The sequence below is a fragment of the Argentina anserina genome, chromosome 6, assembly GCF_933775445.1.
Source record: "Argentina anserina chromosome 6, drPotAnse1.1, whole genome shotgun sequence".
Lineage (NCBI taxonomy): Eukaryota > Viridiplantae > Streptophyta > Magnoliopsida > Rosales > Rosaceae > Argentina > Argentina anserina.
The window spans coordinates 21,783,573-21,805,718 of record NC_065877.1 but is presented as its reverse complement, the minus strand read 5'-3'; the positions used below and the strand labels follow the sequence as shown (position 1 = coordinate 21,805,718).

Sequence of the window (22,146 nt, the reverse complement as noted above, 5' to 3'; positions counted from 1 at the left end):
AGATAATTAGCTAGTAAGAAATTAGAAATCTTCTCCATGTTTCTCAGCTCTTTTGTTAATTTTGACTTATAGATAACCCCAACTAGGTTATATATATTTAAGTGAGATATATATGGCTTACGGACAGAGAGCTAGCCTTGTCAAAGAGTTTACATAATTGGGCAGCATTGCCTTATATACTAAAGTTCAACCAACTCTGGAAAAATCAGATGTATTTTGCACCTATCCATTAATTCATGAATGGAATCCTTATATCGTTAATGTGTTTAATTATCGCTGCATATCCGTATCAAAGTTGCAAATTTTATAATTGGTGATTAATTATTAGCTTTTAATTAATGTTTATGGCATTTTCCCAATCAAATATATTGACAATACGCTGCTGCAATGATTTTATGACCTGATGATCATCGACCATATAATAGTCATTTGTATGATCAATCTGATCACCACCATCAACATCGTCTTTTTCATGTATAATGAGGATATAATGATCGATCATATGTTGACGCAATCGAGCTGATAGATACCATGAACTATTTATTTATCTTTTAATTAGTTTATATATCTGGTTGTGTATTATGTTTTTATACTATTGCAACTTTAGAAAAGAGGATATATACGTACACATACCTGATGATCGAGCCAATAATTGAAACAATATATATCTGGTCAAACTCACGAAAGGAAAGGACGATCGATATAGTGGTGGGTGCGTGCTACATCAGCTCACCTCTACTTGTATATAGAAGAGAACAGCTCACCTCTACTTATAAATAGAAGAGAATTGAAGCATAGGGAAGCACAGTTAACAGACTGAAGATAACACTAATACTTGGTTAAAGTACTATGGTGCTAAAGGTAGCCGCAGAGGATTCACCATTAGCTACAGTTGATGAGGTGGTGAGGGTGAGAGAATACAATGAAGAACGTGATAAGGTGGCGGTGGAGAAGATGGAGAGGCTGTGCGAAATGGTTGGGCAGCGGGGAAAGCCTTCTCTTGTCACTGATCTCTTGGGTGACCCAAAATGTCGCATCCGGCATTTTCCAACCCACATAATGCTGGTCAGACTACTATAATCCTTTGATATCTGTTCACAATCGATTAGGGTTTCGAATGTTGAGAACAAAAAATGATATGATATTGAACATGCAGGTTGCACTGCTGTACGGAGAACAAAAGGAAATTGTGGGTGTCATCAGGGGTTGTGTAAAAAAGGTAACAAGAGGAAATTCAGAGTTTGTAAAGCTAGCTTATATCCTGGGACTAAGGGTCTCTCCCACGCACCGGTTCCTCTCTCTCTCTCTCTCTCTCTCTCTCTCTCTCTCTCTCAGTACTGCATGTTCTGTAGTTATATTACTATTATAGCAGCTTAGCGCGTAAAGTCCTAAACATACCAGTCGAAGTTAAAAACAGCAGTTCATTTGATCACTTACACACTGTACGTACGTGCTTGTTCTGAACTTCTGATCGACTAACTATGTTACTCGATCAGTCGGTCGCTCTCTCTCTCTCTCTCTCTCTCTCTCTCTTTCTCTCTCTCTCTCTCTCATGCAATGAAGAAGCCGAACGAAAGTGAAAGCTAGCTAGAAAGATAAAGGATTCTAATACCATTCATTCCACCCCCACAGAAAATGAACTGTTCAGAGAAACAGAGAGATTAGATTCTCAGATAAAAGAGAAACGAAATATTATGTTGCTCGTAATCTCGTATCATGGAAAATATAAAACCATGCAGCTAGCTTACCTGGCTTTGACACATCTGTCCACTGACGTTCCCTTTCGAACTAAACAAGTCAATTTGGGATTTGTAGACATATTTAGCTCAATAGATCAATTCGTATCGTCGCATATATATGTGGTTATTCAATTCTTATTATTCAGACTGTAAGGGAACAAAAGAAAAAATCTTTATAAATTTCGTTGTTCCTCATCCACACAGTGCCATCCACCACTGCTTTTTTACTTATTCTGGTTCCCCTTGTCTTCTTCATTACTAGATAAAGCATCTTGAATGTTCCATAATATACTAATATTGCTCTCAGTTTTTTGGTCTGAGAATGATAACAACACTTCTACGGGTTTCTCTTTTAAACACTTAATTTATTTTAAGAAAAATTACTCGTACACAGGAGGCTTGGTATTGGTACAAAACTAATCAGACATTTGGAAGAATGGTGCAAGCGAAAGGGAGCAGAATATGCATACATGGCCACAGACTGCACCAACGAGGCCTCAATCAATTTGTTCACCCTGAAATGCTCATACCAAAAATTTCGGACACCCACCATCTTAGTCCAGCCAGTGCACGCTCACTACAAGCCAATACCTTCAACCATTACCATAGTTCCACTGCCAGCCTGCCTAGCGGAGTCGATATACCGTCAAATCTATGCCAACTCTGAATTCTTCCCGGAAGATATAGATGCCATTTTATCCAGTGCCCTAAACTTGGGCACTTTCATGGCCCTGCCCAGGAAACATCTTCCGAAATGGAACCCACAGATGAGCACATTCCCCCCTAGTGCTTTTGCCATCCTGAGCGTTTGGAACACCAGAGAAGTGTTCAAGCTACAACTGAAGGGAGTGTCGAAGTTGACACAGGCATGTTGCGTGGGAAGTAGACTAGTTGATGCATGGCTGCCATGCCTGGGACTGCCTTCATTTCCAAACGTTTTCAAGCAGTTTGGGGTGTATTTTATGTACGGGTTACATGCTGAGGGCAAGCAGGGGTTGCGGTTGATGAAGGGTTTGTGTAACTTCGTGCACAATGTGGGTAGGGATGACCATGGATGTGCTGCCGTGCTGGCGGAGGTGAGCCAGAGAGACCCAGTTAGAGAAGCAATCCCACACTGGAGAAAGTTTTCATGGGCTGAGGACATGTGGTGTGTCAAAAAGCTCACAGAAGCCAAGCAACCATCGGATTGGATTAACTCTCGACCTTCTTCGACGATGATTTTTGTCGACCCTCGTGACTTTTAAGTTTTAAATAAGGACTTGTGATGTTCTTAGTATGGTTGAACTACACAGGATGTCAGTTGTTCATAATCTTACATCTTATTATTAATCCGGAAGTGGTAATCTAATTTTATCCAAAAATGATGAAACTAGACAATAATTTATACAGAAATTACATCTGTGGGGCAGACGAGATTGTTGGGCACCAAAGCTGAAGCGGGTAAAATAAAACACTGACAGGTTTGTTTTAATGAAATTCTCGCATTGACAAATAATAATAATAATAATAATAATAATAATAATAAGACACCGACATGAGCAACATGAGCGAAGTAATTTCTAGCCAATATTGTGTGTACGTTTTGTTATAAAGCAAAGATGGTAACTTAGATTTGTTAGCTTCCAGTTGCATGCTGATGATGGAATTGGTCGTGGTACTAGAATATGGCCACTATATAACATCATTTTGTTATCAATGATAACTTGTCATGTGGTTTGTAACATCAAATTTTTCACAGATGACCATCCAGATATCAATATGTACGGCTTTTAAAGCACTAATAATGTAAATTCTAAGTGAAATTTATCGTTCTCGGATGCGCTTTAATCCAAGAAAAGGGTCACATCCACTTTTGTGCCATCAGCGTCAGTTGATAAGTCACATACATATTAAATCATCAGATGACGCTAATATCATATTAGTCATGTAGCTATCTATATCCAACAAGATATTAATTGGTTCCAAAGACACGTTACAGTGTTATGCAGAGGTACTACGTTGCAATAATATAGCTTCTATTGTACGTCAAACTCGCCCGATCATAAGAAGTCAGCAATGAGAACAGCAGCGTACTTGTTGTGTAATCACATTGTAGACGCTGTAGCAAAACTGAAGAATCGGGAGAACTCGTTTTGTAGGAGAGCCTGCGGATTTCCTTGTTCAACCTACAGGGGGGCAAGCAAGGTACTTAGTCTTTTTCCACATTTTGTAAGTAAAAGGACTTGGAAGTTGGAAACATATACTTTGAGTCATCACATAGCTTTTATTCTCAATTGGAGTATGACAGATTTGTTTCATTAAATGTCTGCTCATAATTATAGAGATAGGAAGTATTCACCATTGGTGACGAAATCGAACTATCAAACACATGCTGACATGCCACATAAACATTTCAAAAGAAGGTTTTCACTTTCGTGTCATACAGATTTATCTCTTCATGCAAAATTTGATAATAATGGAAAAACTATGAGACTGAATATCCATGAGGCTTTACCAGGTTACCATGATCAAGGATCATGACATTGTCCATATCCAAAACAGTGGAAATACGGTGAGCAATTGTGATAACTGTCATGCCTCTGCATTCACTAGATATGGTTTTTTGTAAGGTAGATGCTGTCTGCCTGTCAACATTAGCTGTGCACTCATCCAGACAGAGGACCTGAAAATCTAGTGTCAGTTTTCATCTGTAATAAAACTAAATAGTTCCCAACAAGAACCATGAAACAGAACTGCTCCCCCAACCACATCCAAATTATGTCCACTTAAATATTTATAAGGCAATGCCAGATTGTCTATTTACAGCAAAATTTGTGGACTGATTAGAGATTTGGAAAAGTATTTTTCCATCTGAATTATGTCCAATTTAAGAAATTTCGGTTTGCTCAGGGCGGTACCACTGATTATGTTAAATGATCCTTGGTGTAACAAATGCCCTGATTGATCTGTACAGATTTGAATAAGGAAGGTACTGACTAGAAACAAGAAAACTTTCGAGTAAAATTGATTATTTAAGAAATTTAAAGAAAAGCGTATATAACTGGAAATTCACAGTATGGATATTTTATTGTTCTATTCCTCGAGCATTATTGCACTCTCCGTTAGTGCAGAAACTGTGGAACATCTTACCTTTGAAGATTTAAGAAGTGCACGTGCAAGGCAAAGAAGCTGTCGTTGCCCTACAGAAAATGACATCCTAGATTCGCTTAGGTGCATATCCAAACCTCCTGCTGTTTCTACTTCCTCTTTGACATGGCACCTCTCCAAAGCATTCCAAATTTTCAAGTCATCACTCAGCCTGAAAGGATCCAGATTGTCCCTACAAAATAGGAAGACATACATGCAGATTTACAAATTGATAGTAGAAAAGCCTTCTATCCAAACAAGATGTATTACAGCACATACGCTTTTAGCAAAAAGAAATTATAAGACCCAGCATTCAGAATCAAATTAAAATAACAAACCAAAGTACATGACATTACAAGTGGCCCAAAGTTCATGACGCTACAAGTACCTTAATGATCCTTCAAATAAAAATGGGGTCTGAGGAACAACAGAGAAATGCCCACGAAGATCTCTAATAGGAGCATTAGCTATGTTTATATCATCCACAAGAATACATCCTGTGCATATTGGTGTAAGGCGGAAAAGGGCATTCAGAACACTAGATTTTCCAGCTCCCGTCCTTCCAACAATACCAACCTGATTAATAATCAAGTGAAAATTAATAGACCGCCAAATGGACTTTGACAGCCAAGCACATATCATTCATTGAAATATTTTGACATGATTAACAATATTAGGCTAACTGTCTGCTCTTACATGCATTCCTCCGTCAATAGTAAAACTAATATCACAAAGTGCAGCGGGAAAAGATGGCTTGTATCTCAAAGTAACATTTTGGAATTCAATCCGTCCTTGAAATGGCCAATTGCAGTTTAAAGGTTGAAGTCCATGAACTTCTTCTTGAGGAACCTCCATATACTGTTAAGTTAACTATATGTCATAACACATAAGTAATTAATAAGAACATATATGAGGCAAAGGTTCATCTTTTTACCTCAAGAGCTCTTTCGATGGAAACCATTTCTTTCTCTGTTTCAGTGAAACTTGTCAAAAAGCTTCCCAGTAAATTAACAACTGGAGCTGCATAAGATAGAGCCAAACCGACCTACAAAAGAAAATGCATATCCATTAGTTCTCATTTTAATTTCGATACAGGGGGAAAATGATTATAAGACTTCAGGTTTGCCCTGTCGGTCTTATTTATTGTTTTAATTTCACCCCTCTTTCTTGATAGGACATGCTTTATGTCAAAAGTATGAACTTCACAAGAGCTTACCAGCCCCGGGGTACTGAAACCGATTGGTAATTCACCATGAGATCCAAGAACAGCCATAATAGCAACAAAGGAGATGATAAATGCTGCTAACAACTGAAAGAACTGCACGTGTTAGTTAAAATTGTTGTAACCCAAATCTTATTGCTTTAGGATGTGCACAGAAATTAATGTATAGTCTAAAGCTCCTCCTGAGACTTCCACTACTAGAGCTGACCATAGGGATCAACTCGTTTTGTATCTTCAAGGCTTAACGATTTCTGTGGTTTTACCACTGCTTTTAACAGGTGATATTTATTCTAGTTCTTGAAGGTTAAAGGTCTGTACGTATCACTCTTGTTCTAAGCAAACAGAGCTCAAGCATTATAACCAACCATATGCTCTTAGAAACAATTATGAATTGCAACCAAATCTGTATCCAATTTTCTTTTGATGATCTAAAGGAATAAAGCTTCATACTTTAAGTGCGTAGTGCTTTCAAAATTAGCTTAGTATAGTATTTATTAGATATAATTGTTATACCTGAAGACGTAGGGAAAGCCACAAACTTGCATTTAATTCTGTGTAAGAAGTTTGCTGATACAATTTCACCTGGTCAATGAATCTGGCCAGAAAGTAGTCCTGTCCACAATGAGAAGCAAAGTTAAAACCAAATCCAAGAAGCCTAGGCTGTTGGGATGTGAATCAACAATGTATGTCAAGGTATTATCCTCCTAAAACCCCACTCTGCATCTTGTAAATCAACAAAAGGAAGAAAGTGGTAAGGACCCCATGTTTCCAACTCAACCTCCTACCACCTGAAATTTTGTACCATGTCGGAGAACCCCTAGACCACAAAAGCTCTAGCTCTTCGCAAGCCAATATTATTCATCACTATCAAAGAATCAAAGAAACAAACAAGGCCACGTTGGCAGATTGCAAACAAAGGTACACTGTCCACGCTAAACAATAAGAGGCAAGGAGGTACACTTGACATTGTTATACTGAAGAACTAGATTGTTTTAGTGATATGTGAAAATGAATACGTGGAAATGAATACATGATATGAGAAAATACAGTGCTCAGAACCAAAACATGTGCAGTTAACACTTTCACTACTTCCACTAGGGCCATTACGAGCTCTCTCAACCTTGTCTCTGGATCACCGGTCAATCTTCTTCTTTCTCAGGCTCATTGCTTGGAACTACTCAAAAATTAAAGTAATAAGCTATGTCTTCTAAAGACATATCAAATTTAAGGTGGTGGTAGTGCACCTTTGTGTGTGCATGGGCATCCTTGATTTTTCTATCATTGTACAATCTAAGCAAGAAATCTGTCAGTAAACAATGTTAGTTATTCCTTGTCAGCCAGTTCATGATCTACCTCAGACTTGAATGCCCGTATAGTTGATGATCCATCAAGTGTCTCTGTGAAGGATGTATATATGGGAGATCGAGACACACTATCCAGCCTTCGCAATTCTCGAGATGTTGACCTGTAGAAGAACTGTAAAAAATTTCTGGTTACACAAGTAGAGTTTTTCATTGACCAGAATCACCAGATAGCTACTTTTATTCTTGTTTAAGAAAAAAAATTCTCAGACACTGATAAGAACTTGAAAATCAGAGATGCAATCTACACATTTGTAGGTCTAATCAGTTCCAATATGGGCAGTTTGAGCTTTAACTGCTAAATCTATGCTCCGTCAGTCTAACCAGTGAATTCATGCTGGGTTACATACTTCCCAGATGGATAGTTAATGCCAAGTCAACATTTACAATCAATATCTGGGAACTATTTTTTTGTTATATTTCCATTTACCAAGAAATGAAGGTTCATATTCTTGAAAACAAACAGTTCTACAAAAAAATTGGTTTAAATATTTGCACCTTACTATTAAGCAGTTGCCTAAAGTGTTTTTCTTTAGAGTAAAAGTAATAAAAGACAATTTGGGAATATCAAGGGTCATATTTAGGCAGTATAAACAGAAGCTTCTGAATATGTTGAAAGTCAGTAATTAAGTTTTCATATACGACTCTTCCTAAAATTCATTTATTTACACCTATCAGAGTCCGGTAATTGTTCTCTGATGCAAGGAACTTTCCCAGACTTGTTTAGAAAACTCTAGTTCCAAATTCTAATGCCATTTGGATAATCGATGCCACATGGAAGTTCTGCTATAACACACGGAACTTTCCAGGTGTTGAGCTTAAAGTTTCATATTTTAATTAAGTGTTCATACTTCATAGGGTTCTCATGGTTAGAAAAATCTATATATGCACCTGGCTCTGTCAATGAAATTAAGTAAAAGGCATGAAGAATACCTGGAGTTTCGTGTAGATATACCAAAACGGCAATAGGAAAAGCAAGAAGAAGACCTAGAGTTGGCAATGGCATAAACGCTTTAGAACCACATTTCAATGATGAAATGGAATTATAAAAGAACATTAACTTTGATCATCAAAACTGTACACTATATACCTGAACATATGACAAAACTATTGCAATTCCCAGAAGGCCCACAAAATTGGCTAGGAGAATGTTAAGCATGAAGGGAAGAGAATCATCAATTGTGTATAGATCTGAAGATAACCTACACAATAGAAAGAATTAAGTAGATAATTCAAGTACAGATGATAAATGGAAACAGTGGAAAGTATTTTAAACCTGTTTAGTATCCTTCCACCTGGTGTCTGGTCAAAAAATTGAACAGGTGCATTGATAAGCCTTTTTAGCAGTGTATCATGCACCTCAACTGCAGCTCTTAATCCACCATATGCAAATGAGAAGGCTCTCATTAATGTAAGAAGTGAATTTGCAGTGCAAAAAATACACAGTATAACCTGAATTTCAGAACAAAAAAGAACTAACCAATTCAGGTTCCACATTCTTATTTCAAATAAATGCATGATCTACTATCCAGATTATCTCTATAAAAGGTAAGATCACCATTCAAACTTCAACCACTAACAGTAAAGGTAACACAGTAAATACGACTTAGTTGAGGGATATGTTTTATAAAATCTTGCATCTATGTCCATGAAAAATTTACATTACAAATCACAATTACTCAATGCAAGAAAAACAATTTCATCAGATAATTTTATTGTTATATAAGTGCTAAACAATAGGAAGAGAACCATGGAGAACCACTGAAAGAATATTTGCATAAAAGTTTGTTTAGGAGCTTTTCATGTTTCCTACTTTTGATTGTAACTACGGTTTTAAGTGTTTGATATAGTTTTGAGTGTTTCAACCAAAAATGAAGCTACATCATCAGAAGACAGGTCCAATTGCATTAAAAAAAACTTTTTCTAATTTTTGGATTCGTAATTTTTAGCGGAAGAATGATAAATTTGGAATCAATAGTTGGACTTTTGTTGTTTATCATTGATTCCAAAAAGTGGGACTACAGGGACCCAAGTCATTAATAGCCAAAATCACAAGAAAAAAAATTAGAGGCAGAGAAATTGTGACTAGTGTCTGGTTATATTACGCATTCATTCTTCTCATACAACTTCTGATGATACAAGTCTGTTCATTTGATAAAATTGTAGCAAAAGCCTGTTAATTTAACTTTTGAAGCCAAATACTATATGAAAAAGTGAACAGGAATTATAGATTAGATTCTGATATATCTGTCCCATCAAAATTAGAAACTGTGCCATAATATAGAAAAAAGGGGAAACTGTATACCAGATAAAAGGATGTCGAGTATCCATCCTGACTACTTCTTGTTGCATCAACCCAATATGACAGCCACAAATCATTTCCGTTACGAGAAGCTTGCATTAGGATTGCTGACAGAAATATTACAACAGTAACGAACCAACCAGAAAACATGGCATAATTCCTGCAAGAAAATAATGCAAACTTGAATTTGAAAAAAGCCATCCAACTCCACATCCACAGCAATCTTTTCTTTTATGTAATATCTGACAAGAAGGATTGGTAAATAAAGTATCCTAAAATGAAAATTACTAAGAACTTATTGAAAGAAAGTAGAAATTAATAGATGGTGAAAATATGATGTTGAAGTATTAATTTTCAAATGATTTACATACTTATAGACAGAAAGTTCTACTTTTCCCTCTTTCCGTGCCTCAACTCCAATAGTATCTTGTCTACCCTCCGAAGCAGGCACAATATCTTTATCTAAAGGACGGTTTTGTTGGTCTACTCTAAGAGTATCTGCAGCTACATAGCACTCTTTTCCTTCATTGGGTAAGACTTTATCAAATTCATTCTGTGGAGAGAATGCTGAATATGAAGCTGGCAAACACGCAGAATGTCCCACCCACTTTACATATCCTTTTTCCATAACTACAATTGTATCAGCAGTAGATATTGCCTGTACAATTAAAACACAGTTTTTCAAAGTTCCAAATAATGGAAGTATACACAGACTAATACAAGTTGTTAAACTTGCTCACCTACTCAGCATTGAGCTTACTGAATAATACAAGATGACTAAAAACAAATTAAAAAGATAAATAAAATAAAATATAAAAGGGAAAAAGGAAAAAAAAAACAATAAAAACAATTAGCAGAGATAACCTGAATGTTATGTGTACAAAGAACTCGGGTTTGTCGTTTCATTTGTGGGCCCAAAATTGCCTTGCATAAAATATAACGAGCGACTCTTGCATCAACCGCGCTGAGGACATCATCAAGAACAAACATATCGCAGCCATTGTAAATAGCCCTGCGATTCCACAATGCACTAATTCAATGAGTTGAGGAAAGAGCTTAGAAGGAAGGAAAATGGGGGCGTGGAGCTGATTCCTAGATAGATGCATTTGTTATAGAGAGTTGAAGTAACCTTGCCAGAGCAATGCGGGCTCTCTGACCACCTGACAAGTTGACTCCTTTTTCTCCAATGTAAGCCATGTCACCTCCAACCATCATTGAAATATCAACGTCTAGAGCACTTGCCTCTAAAGTATCCGAGTATCTATTCACAAAAGGAGAAGGTTCATAGTATTTACATCAGATAAACACACCCGTTGAACAAAAAGTATGGAATCATCTGTGCTTCACAGAAAAATGAAGAATCATGTTCCTAATTAGGAAGTGAATGCTGGGTTACCCTACATTTTTTGAGTCAAAGATCTCTTGAGAATACCTATTTTCGAGCTCAGCTACATGCAAGGGAATCAACAATATCTCTAGAGTCTTTATATTCAACAATTCAAATCTATGATTAGTCTTTTTTTTAAATAATTGTCACAGTATTATTTTTAACCTCCTTTGTTGTGGTTTTAACTGATCAAAAGTTATTTCTATGAAACATAGAGCAAAGTATCACAATATTTTATTGCATTAGTCCCAAAAGTTCAGCAGCATCCTGATATTAAATTGAACTATCAACGACGAGCAGGATTCTGATTTGAGGACACCAAAAATGTAAAATATAAGGAAATGAAATTAGACTACTGGAACATACAGTTAGAAATTTTGATATATTTTGGCTAAAAAGAACGTATATCAAGGAAGTTCATTGTTCGGAAAGAATTATACCTTTTGGGATCATATTGTTTTCCAAACAGTATATTGTCACGGATTGTTCCAGACAGAATCCATGGCACCTGCAACCTCATAACACAGGCAGCTTTTTGAAATTGTATTCCACGAGAATTGAGGACCCACTAACAGCACTTAGATGAGTCTACAAACCTGTGGTACATATGCTATAGATTGACAAGAATATACTGATCCATGGACAAGTTGCATTTCCCCCAATATGGAATTCAACAGTGATGATTTACCTGAACCAACCTGATAAATGGTAATAAATATCAAATAAATCCTATATACCAGAAGAAATGTTTATACTGAAAATTAAAAACATAAGATATTTAATTAAGTGTTCATAGAATTAATCATGTCTGACTTATATAAGATATTTAAGTTTATAAATAGATTGTTTAATGCATTCCAACCATTTATTATATACGAAGATATTTAATTTATTCAATTATCCTGACCTCTCCAATTACTGCAACGAAGGAACCCTTTGGAATACCAAAAGTCACATGATTTAGCACCAAATTCAATTCCTTTTCATCGCTGCTTGACCAGGAACAAGATGAATCCTCAAACACAACAGCCATATCTTCAGAGGTCAATTCAGACTGATCACTGGACAAATGTGCTGAAGAGGAATCAGCTGGTGTTTCGAGATTTGACTTGCGCTCAGAGGAAGACAGGAACCTGCTCAACCGTTTGACAGATATGACTGCCTGTTAAAATGTAAAAAGAAGTATGAACTCAGTACACAATTGGAAAAGTTATGAGAGATAAGAATGAAAAAAAAACCAATAATAATAGTAAGAGGATAATAGATAATATATATTAAAAAATCTTCACTTCAGACTGAAGACAATAAATTAACTTACATCAATTAACCCATTGATGACCCAAGGAAATGAGTTCAGAGGAGATATCAACGTATTAAACAGAGCAACACAAGTGAAGACCTGCAGATGAAATTTTGCAGAGATAAGTGTTCCTTCTAATAGTGCTTATCACTGTCGAAACAATAATAAAATACAGAAAGGATAGAAATTCACACTGATCATTCAACAACAGGAAAAAAAATTAGAATTAAAAGAAACCTATAATTGCATTTGCAGTTGGCATTTCGTCAATAAGGGAAAAATTAAATTATATCTGAATTAGTAATTAACTTAAATAATCAAAACTTGGCTCCAAATCAAATGCATAGAAAATATAAGATTCGAGTATATATAAGCTTAGCAGAACAGTCAATACCGTTGCAGCATCAAGTTGATGTCCCATCAATGTGAAAAGTCCAAATGTAAAAAAAGAAAATAGAGTTGGTGTCGTGGCCCAAAAGAATACACACCAGGCATCCAAGTACTTACGCGTCTGAAAATTTTAAGGAAATCAAGAATTATTTCATGCAGCTAATTCAAGGATGAAGAGAAAAGAACAATAATTCATCAAGTGTATTTCTCTTCGCCACTCCAAGAGAGTAGAACCATACAGTTAAATGTGTAACTTCGGATGATCTTGTCTCCATCAACCAGCTAGAAAATAGGAGCTCCCATCCATACATTTTCAAAGTGCGGATATTTGTCAAAAGTTCCCCCGTCCTTCTGATCCTGCCAAGGAGCCCAGATACTAACATTAACCTAAGAAGTAGCTTTGGCTGCTCTAACAGCGTACACTTTTGGGGTCAAGTGAGATTAATACAACTTTGGAACTACAAGGATGGAAGTGAAAAGTAAATAATGTGACACAGCAATCTTTTCTCCAAACTACACAACGAATTCTGTAAATAGGTTTCTGAGTCATTTTATTTTAAAGTGAATAAAGGTATTTCAAACAGAATTGGGAGTTTATATAACAAAATATGATACAGCACGTGAAAGGATCTATGAATATTGTATTCAATTCAATAATCAAAATAGCAGGCTTAACCACCATTATTTAAAACTGTGTAACCTAATTCATAATTAAAAGAGATATCATATTAAACCGATCATGAAATTTACCAAGTAATTGGTGTTGGCTAAGAGGCTCAGATGCATTGTTCTTTAGTTAGGGTGGGGAAAAACTTAGATTAGTACCAGGATTGTTGTCAGATGTTAAGATTTAATCATCCTGGTAACTATCTGAGCTTAATATATTATTTCTATTTCAGGTGTGTCTCAAGACACATCCATTTCCAAGCCCACAGATGTGTGGGAGTGGTAGTAGCCTTTCCTTGTTGGTTTGACATACACTGGTTGTCTGCTTCCTATATCATTAAGTTATGTAAATACTTCATGCTACAAATCTGATTTTACTGTAGCAACTGGGATGTTCTGAGCAAGTTTACTGTCACATAAATCAGACAGATAATAAAAAAAAAAAGTAGTACACTTACCTCTCATCCTTCTGCTTCATCATTTTTACTGTAGCAGTTGCAATCAGTGTAGATATCCATTTATTTACTACAAAAGAAAAAATAAAACAAATAAAAAATATTGTTCAATCAGACCAAAATACACCTAGTGATTGACTCCAGGTAATTCAAGTTTTATCCACAGGCAAACAGGATTAGGGTCCAATATATAATGAAGATTACGATCCTAAATTATAATCTACCTAGACATAAAATAACTCTTACTACAATATAAAGCAAGCTGAATCTTTACATTGATAAAACTTTTATACCCACACACGCCATTTAATACTTTTAAAGAAACATAAACGGTATTTTAATTTCACTGTTGGATAAATGTTTTGCGTCAGCTGAAATGATTTAATAACATAAATGCTTACACAAATTCAGAACTGTGGCCCGATCATTCCAAAACCCATGCAAGAACTAATGATACCTGGTATTAATGCTATGGTAATTGCAAGCCCAGAAACAAATGCAAATTTGACTTGTGTATACAGAAGGAACAAAGCCACCGCAATTTGTAAAGGCAAGCTGAAACATTCATGGAAGAAGTGTGGTCAGTAAACCATACATAGGGTATCAGGCCACTAATTCCAAAACTTCTCACAAGGAAACTGTTAAACACAAAAGCCTAATTGTTTCATCTCCGTAAGAACAATTAAAGAGCCTTAGTAATTTGATCTTAGGAGTTGCAGAAATGAGCATCGTTATTAACTGAACAAAACTACCACTGGTAAGCTACAATACTAATTTATTTATTAATTTTTTTTTAAAAAGGGTATCATATCAGTGTCTACATTTTGACCTTTATGGAGTGGTGATTACAACTCATTGGTTTCTTCTCCTTTTCAGCTTTTCTCAGTGCTATTAGGGTAATTACGTCATAAATCTTTGACCAGAAAGAATATAAAATAACACTTGAGCATAAGTGATACTCTGATCAGCATGGTGATATGGGCAAAATATCATTACTCATTATAGCCAGTATCATATAATATGTCAGTTGTCTAGTGTCCTTTATAGTAGACAATTGAGTAGACTTTTGTTATCTTAATACACTGTGATTGTCACTTTATAGTAAGCCTACACAAACTCCAATGACAACTTGTGTTCCCACTTTCAAGTTTCTTTGCCATGGACCAATCTCAATCGATTGTAAAGACAACACAGCCTATCCACGTAATTACTTTCCTTGGCATAACATCTTGTTGCTAAGAATCTACATGCACATTATACATTAGTTCACAATCCCCACAGAAGGATGTATTTAATGGAGAATGTTGAAATGCATATATAGAGAGTGGAAATTAACACTATTGTAGGTGACGTATTTAAATCCTCCGGTATGGGGATATTCGACTTTATGAGATGCAAAGACCATTATAAAATTAAAATAGATAAAAAAAAAAGCAAGGAATGATTAAACATAAATAATTAAATAAATGATACGGTAGTTACGTGAAAGTGCAGTGCACATCTAGAAAGTAAAGACATAATATATGTAACAAATGAAATTTATGAGATCTTACCTCCACATATCATGGAGACTGTTACTTAAATTGACAATACGATCAGAATCTATTGCCATGAATGTCTGAATTTCGCCCTCAGTAAACTTTGATCGCTCTGCTAGGTTGATACAGAGGCACTAGAAGACAAAATAAACTTCTGTAGAAACAGCTTTGTTGAAACAACACAGAAAAAGCACAGTAGAACCAGGAAGACAAGGAGTCCACAAAAGAAAAGCTAAACAACCAGCCTATCCTAGAGTACGGCTGCTTTCAAATTAAACAAAAGAGGATAAAGTAAAACTCTTAGCACTCCCTGGAAACAGAAACCCAAAGGAGAAGTCCAGAACTCAATTCTCTCCCAAGTCCCAACACCTCTTCACCAATATAAGCTTCGAAAATTGTCTCATTTCTTTCATCCAAACCACCCATAACGCGCTAATACCCCACCAAACTAAAGAACTTTAGCCTATCTCCTCTGCCAAACCACCCAGTCTGTTTCACGCTTAACAAATCAATCCTCCCAACTGAACGTATCGAATATAAAGTTGAGACATAGCAAGGGAGTACAGCAGGTAAAATACTTAGATTGGTAAAAAGCAGAAGGAAAAACAAACGCAACAGATGAATGTGCTTCAATTTTAGAAGCTCACAACATTTCTTAGTACAATAGTTCAAATTAGAACATACTTGAGCATCGTATAACTGAAATGAATCACAGTGTTATTTAACGGATAAAATCTTTGACAAGTAGATGAAAGAGAAGCTGGATACTGCAATGCATCATTATTTCAACCTGGAAGACCCTACTAAGTATTGTAAGCTACTATATACAATTCTCATGAGAATTGGCTATGAGAAAGGTTGGTATGGTGTTTAGTTTACCATCTTTTGTATTGCCTTACATATCATAAACAATTTTATTCTTTGTTTCTGAAATCCTACAGATGATTTTCGGACAATTAAGTATTATCATAACTCTTTTAAGACTATCAAGATTGCATAACACAACAATAGAATCTGTTTCAGAAAATCACTTTGGGGTCAATGGAGACGTTAATAGTAACTTAAATGATGAGTGGGTTATCTTTTTTCTGTTGCCACCACCTTGTCCACTTTTCTATATCATGATTAAATTGTCTATCTTCAAAGATGAGAAACATAATAAATGCATACCATTTTCATAGTGCACAACCATTTTTACCATAATTGCATGTCCACCCAATTCATGGAACAGACAGAGAGAACACATACCTTCTGATAGATAACTGTCATGATACTAGATCGTAGCTTTAACCTCAGTTTTGAAAGATGAAAAGTATATTGTGTATCCAGAAACGATCTGAAAAGTTGGAAAAGAGAAAGTATTCAATTCTACTGTTTGAATTAGTTGTTCCTACAAACAAAAAGGTATTATCACCTATAAGTATATCTAATAAAGTAAAAGACATCGAAAGCAATCACTCTTCGGGAACAAGTTTCAGAACGAAGAACTAGGTGAACAGGGAGAATAGGAAAAACATACTAGGTTTAGTAAAATCCACATGTCACTTTAATTGGTGATAATTAACTATATATGACGTTCAACAATAATTTAATTTGTTTGAGCTAGGATAGAAAGTGATTTTAACTAAAGGTAAATTGTGTCAATAACAATCTAAAGATTTTAACCTCCATTCACCAAGATGGGAGACTTAACAAATAAGGGAGGGCTCTTCACGGAAACCTAAGTTCAACCTTTGAATGTTATCACAACCACTAAAATCGGTGTTCTTTTCACCCATGATAAAAAAAAATGAAGGTCTACAGCTTGTAGAGGTTGATTACTGTCTCGTTCTATAAAAGTTAGTATATAGTAAGACCACATATTGCTCTATGGATGTGATACCATGAATCAAGAAAAGAGATATATCACTAACCATATACAATTAACTACATTCAAATCTAATAGAATTACTCATACAATCGCTCCATTTATGCGACATAAGAGAGATCCTTTTTTGGCTTGAGGAGGTGCCTGATTCACTCATGAATGTTATAGATAATGTCACCCCTCTAATTCCTAGGATTTTGGCATTATGCATGTTGGTATCTCTTCAATCCAAAATTCATTTACGCAAGACAGTCCAGATTCCTGCTGGACTGGGTTCCAGACTTTGTTTCAACAAAATATATGCAAGAAAAGAGCTATATATCATGTATATCCTATAGGTATAGGGAACTCACACTAGCTGCAATATCAAAACATATATGTAGTGGGTGGGATGAGGATGGAAGAAGCTTGGAAAGGTGGGGGGACAAGAAGAGGGAAACAATAAAAACTGCATTAACCATATCATTAAAGTTCAAGAATCAGAGTGTTACTTAAAGATAGATATCAGGCCCAAAGATACTGCAAGTACATAGCCATCAAAATTCTGAGAACCTGAAAGAGATGGAAAAGTGAGAAATTCTGTAAACAATAGAGTAACGTGTTTAAGACAATATATGTTTTGCATCCAAGGTAGATATTATAAGTAAATTTAACAAATTGTGAAAAACCTTGCTGAAGGAAGCGAATCAGCTTATTGAGAAGCAATGGTCCAGCAAAACCAACAGAATCATTAAGTACCTGGAGACTGACGATTCAGAATATTATATTTTTACGAAGCCAAATCATTAAGTACTTATGAACATACGTAGGAATTTGACAACAATAAGATATTAAGCTTAAGTATTTCATACAAAATTGCAGTCACTGATTTCACTCTAAAATTTCGCTGCATGAAGTAGCAGTCATGTATATTCCCTATATACTGGTCTTTTCTTTCTTGCAATGTGGACAAAGTTTGTAAGACCTAAAAACCCTATCTTTTGGAATCCCAGTAAGGAACAAAAGGAAGGCCAATACACAAGTGCAGTGTCTTGAAATTTGTCGAAATTTATAATGCAGTGTCGCTCAAACAACACTGGAAAAGAGAAATAAGTAGGAACCTATTTTTACAACTAAGACATGCAAATAACATAGTTATGCTGAGTATGAAAACAATTTCCAAAGGTAAGACCATTTAAAAAGTACACCTCACTTTAAGGTAACAACATAAAGAAAGACTTTTCATGGACTAAAAGCACCATAAATTGTATATATAAACTTCCACCTATTATGATACTTGGAAAGCAAATAGAGGAGAATCTCATTCACAGAAAGATTGTACCTTTACCAAGCCAAGATGAACATAAGGCCACCCATATGCAGAACAGATTGCCCTAAATAGGGATGGCTCAGAGCGAGTACTCTGTTGGGACTTCCAACAGCTAAATAATGCATCATGACAGGAACCTGGGTCCATATCAGTGGGAAGTTGAAGCAAATCTCCAAATTCAAGCTGCTTCGTGACACCGTGATTCATCACAGAAGTGATAGTTCTGAATGTCATAAGATCGAAATAGCTTTGACCGTCTCCCTTTAAAAAATGAAAAGATGGTAAGTATGACTTGCTACAGATGAAGACAAAAAAAACACTAAAGAGGAGGCATCTCACTCTCAACAATTTCAACTTTAATATCAAACAGCTATTGAAATGCAAGAACAGCATTTCAGATTTATATTTCTTGATTTCCTGGAAGTCCAGAATGTAATGTATTTTTTGGTTTACCAATTTGACTTTACAGTTGACCGAAGTACTAAACTTTTCTTGGTTTCTATTCTCCTCTTTTTAGTCCATAAGAGTAATTGATACTTTTCTCTTATTCAAGTGTTTGTCAAAAAAGGAAGAAATCACATTTTTCTGACTATCATATTATATCTTATGCTCACTGATAATTGATAGAGGAGAAGCAAAATTTGTGGTATATAGAATGACCCCTGCGGCTATGGCTGATTTGTTGTTTTCTACGCATTGACTTAGAATGTATCTTACAAAGTACTAAAGCAAGGAAGTACTCAGCAAAAAATAGCCACCATTATAGAACTTGTGCCAACAGCATATCAGCATCTACCTTTGTACTTACCCAACTGTAAAGCAGTACAAGAAAACATCATTAAAACCAAAAGGAAAAATCAAATCCTTAAAACTTACGGACTTGATCAAAAACTTGAGGAATTCAAAGAAAAGCTTCAGAAAGAAACCAAAAGGAAATTATATCACTTGTATCCACTTACGAACTACCAGACAAAGAATAAAAGGTTATTCTAACACCATAAGACAAAATTGAAAAAAAAAACAGAAAATGAGATTTAGTAAGTTGGTAGCATATAACATACAGAGTCCTTACGAGAACCTTCCTCGAGGTCCATGTTAGAAGAAAGCAGTGGATCTTCCATAGAACTGCATTTAGTTGAAGTTTATCAATTAGAGAATGTAAATATGATATGTTACGTTACACAAAAACCAAAGAAAACATAATATTAAAAATTATACAAAATACATCTATCAATCCATGCAATAGCAAATGTTTGACTAATGATATATCACAATTATTAGTTTACCCCCAAAAAAACTTGCATTTTATCAGGAAATATAACAAGATTGAATAAAATAAGTCAAATTTTGTAAAGATTAATAATAAATATGCTTCTATAAAAAGGACACTAAGTTTTCTGCAATAAGCTAAAATATAAATAAACAAAACACTGAAGCAACCCAGAGATGGTATAATCATAGCCTAACTCATTGACTGCAATTACATCAATATATAGGTCATCCAGACAGATTCTTTGTCCAATAACACACGCTACACAGGTGAGTTAATCCACTATCTGGATGACACAATTATATAATAAGATCTCAATCAACCGCTACTCAATCAGGAGCTGAGAGGTATGAACTGTCCATGATCTTCTCCAATATATCGGGGACTATCAATATTTCATGTGTTACTATGAATTTAAAGAAAAGCATTGGAGGGAGTTGTACAAATTAAACAGCTCACACCTTCTGATGGATGATGCCCTCTTTGTTCTGATGATGTTAATTGATATACCAAAAATGACATCCAATAATACAGTACAAATCTCTTTAAGTAAAAACAAGACCTGCCAGAAAAAAAGAGTTCATAAATTACAATTCTATTGACAAAATATAATAAAATCGCATCTAATCCAAACCCCCCACAAAAAAAATACACACCCCAGATTCATGAACATATGTACTACAGAGTCCAGTTAGATTCAACCACACAAACCAATTGCCTGGTTGTGATAGATATAATATTCAAAGTTACCGATTACAAAATGAAAGTTTTCAGATGACACCGTTTAAACTTTATAGTTACGTAATATCTTCCTTTAAATTTACTGGCATTTACAGCCCGCCATGAACTGGAATTTGAACAAACAACCAATAGAAACCTCAGCAACACGATGTACCTTGAATGATGGATATGTTGCAAGCATATGAAGCATTGCCAAAATCATTTTCACAAGCCACCAGAAACACAAGATGCGGTTGCAAAAAATGTGGCAAGCACTGAAACACCTTGGAAAGAGTATGATAACTGTCTGCATATTTAAATTATCCAATAAATAAGATAAAAATTTCTATTTAAAAAAAACACAATATTACCATGTAAATTCCCAAACTTTTATAACCCGAATAAATCTTACCCAGACTGTAAACTGGGAACATCTGAGAAACCACTCATGTCGTGCAATGAAGACACCAGTACTATCTTTCTTCAACAGCAAAGCAAAGTCGAAAAATGCTAAACAAGCTCCAATGGCAGGAAGCACATGCAAGAAAAGCCTCTCGAAAAAGTTCATCTGAGTAAATGTCATAAGACCATCAGTATTACATGTAACAATCCTCAACACAAAGTGGGTAAATTGACAGTTCAAATACAAAAACATAAAACCAAGCTCTTCTACAACAAAGCATAACGACGAAACAAGTGAGATTTCACCGCATAAATGAATACAAAACCCACCCTCCAGCTTCTTCTGCCAGTCTTTTGAGTGATCCCTAGCACGAAAATCACACCAAGAGTGACTACATTCGCACCGAAACCTAACAGAGTAGGGGATTGTAAATTAAGGAGAAGCAGTCCACGAGAATTTCATTATATAAAACATAAATATAAACCAGACAGAACTAGTCCAAGAAAAAGGATATATGTCCCCGTAGCACTTGGAAAGTCCATTCCCATCCCACACCTGAATCAGATATCACCAAAATCCACAATCAGAAATAAACAACTCAGTCACTCATTTCTCTGTACTTATCATCATGTAAACAAAATCAGAGAAAATCAAAATTGCGGGAAAAAAGAAAGTGAAAACCTTACAGAGGGGGAATTGGGGCAAATCATATTCTTGAAGTCGTCCATTTCTACGCTGCTTGAGTTTGCAGAGAGAGAGAGAGAGAGAGAGAGTCAAGGGAGTAAAGCTGCGAAGTGCGCCATTTGCATGCACAAGTGATCAGAAGAAGTGTGATCTCACGTGGACTCCCACTTCTAATTTCCAATGCGAATCTGAAATTTGAGCATGGAGGCTTCTCTTTCTTATTCTTTGGTTTTGTCGTATCTAAACTTTGTTTTCTTCGGCCCTATTTTTTGTTCTTAATGGAAAAAAAAATACAAAAAAAAAAGTGTTTATTTCCTACCAATCCTACCTCTCAATTTGGTATACAGACCTCTCTTCATCTTTTCTGCCCAAAATTTCCAGTTTTACCCTCTTGTTTTTTTTTTCTA

At 35.5% G+C, this 22,146-nt stretch overlaps 2 protein-coding genes across 4 annotated transcripts; one reads left to right on the top strand and one right to left on the bottom strand.

Annotated features, from left to right (window-relative positions):
* Nucleotides 1-849: 849 nt before the first annotated feature.
* Nucleotides 850-3,066, top strand: LOC126800057 (probable N-acetyltransferase HLS1). The gene is made up of 3 exons (XM_050527339.1): nucleotides 850-1,065; nucleotides 1,157-1,290; nucleotides 2,134-3,066. The coding sequence occupies exons 1-3, from the start codon at nucleotides 850-852 to the stop codon at nucleotides 2,981-2,983; spliced, it is 1,200 nt and encodes a 399-aa protein (XP_050383296.1). The 3' UTR covers nucleotides 2,984-3,066.
* Nucleotides 3,067-3,488: 422 nt separating this feature from the next.
* Nucleotides 3,489-21,906, bottom strand: LOC126798484 (ABC transporter C family member 13). 3 transcript variants are annotated; one of them, XM_050525472.1, is made up of 36 exons: nucleotides 21,742-21,906; nucleotides 21,570-21,610; nucleotides 21,385-21,472; nucleotides 21,065-21,220; nucleotides 20,828-20,959; nucleotides 20,394-20,494; nucleotides 19,724-19,787; nucleotides 18,675-18,923; nucleotides 18,022-18,091; nucleotides 17,845-17,905; nucleotides 16,735-16,822; nucleotides 15,502-15,620; nucleotides 14,406-14,503; nucleotides 13,952-14,018; nucleotides 13,067-13,184; nucleotides 12,832-12,948; nucleotides 12,456-12,536; nucleotides 12,045-12,299; nucleotides 11,734-11,835; nucleotides 11,578-11,645; nucleotides 10,880-11,011; nucleotides 10,615-10,762; nucleotides 10,122-10,408; nucleotides 9,754-9,910; nucleotides 8,725-8,900; nucleotides 8,539-8,650; nucleotides 8,382-8,435; nucleotides 7,441-7,563; nucleotides 6,601-6,699; nucleotides 6,082-6,174; nucleotides 5,800-5,910; nucleotides 5,562-5,723; nucleotides 5,254-5,441; nucleotides 4,869-5,058; nucleotides 4,234-4,401; nucleotides 3,489-3,904 (listed from the first exon to the last, which is right to left on the bottom strand). In XM_050525472.1, the coding sequence occupies exons 1-36, from the start codon at nucleotides 21,781-21,783 to the stop codon at nucleotides 3,824-3,826; spliced, it is 4,398 nt and encodes a 1,465-aa protein (XP_050381429.1). In that variant the 5' UTR covers nucleotides 21,784-21,906; the 3' UTR covers nucleotides 3,489-3,823. The 3 variants fall into 3 exon arrangements, with proteins under 3 accessions (XP_050381429.1, XP_050381430.1, XP_050381431.1); XM_050525473.1 differs by having other exon boundaries at nucleotides 21,737-21,822; XM_050525474.1 differs by lacking the exons at nucleotides 20,394-20,494; nucleotides 21,065-21,220; nucleotides 21,385-21,472; nucleotides 21,570-21,610; nucleotides 21,742-21,906 and having other exon boundaries at nucleotides 3,490-3,904; nucleotides 20,828-20,911.
* Nucleotides 21,907-22,146: the final 240 nt, after the last annotated feature.

Coding starts and splice junctions, on each gene's coding strand:
- LOC126800057 (XM_050527339.1), top strand. CDS start 850: ATGGTGCTAAAGGTAGCCGCAGAGGATTCACCATTAGCTACAGTTGAT. Junction 1,066..1,156: donor TTCCAACCCACATAATGCTG/GTCAGACTACTA, acceptor TTGAACATGCAG/GTTGCACTGCTGTACGGAGA. Junction 1,291..2,133: donor AGGGTCTCTCCCACGCACCG/GTTCCTCTCTCT, acceptor ACTCGTACACAG/GAGGCTTGGTATTGGTACAA.
- LOC126798484 (XM_050525472.1), bottom strand. CDS start 21,783: ATGGACGACTTCAAGAATATGATTTGCCCCAATTCCCCCTCT. Junction 15,621..16,734: donor TGACAGTTATCTATCAGAAG/GTATGTGTTCTC, acceptor TTTGTCTTCTAG/TGCCTCTGTATCAACCTAGC. Junction 10,409..10,614: donor TTTGTACACATAACATTCAG/GTTATCTCTGCT, acceptor TTAATTGTACAG/GCAATATCTACTGCTGATAC.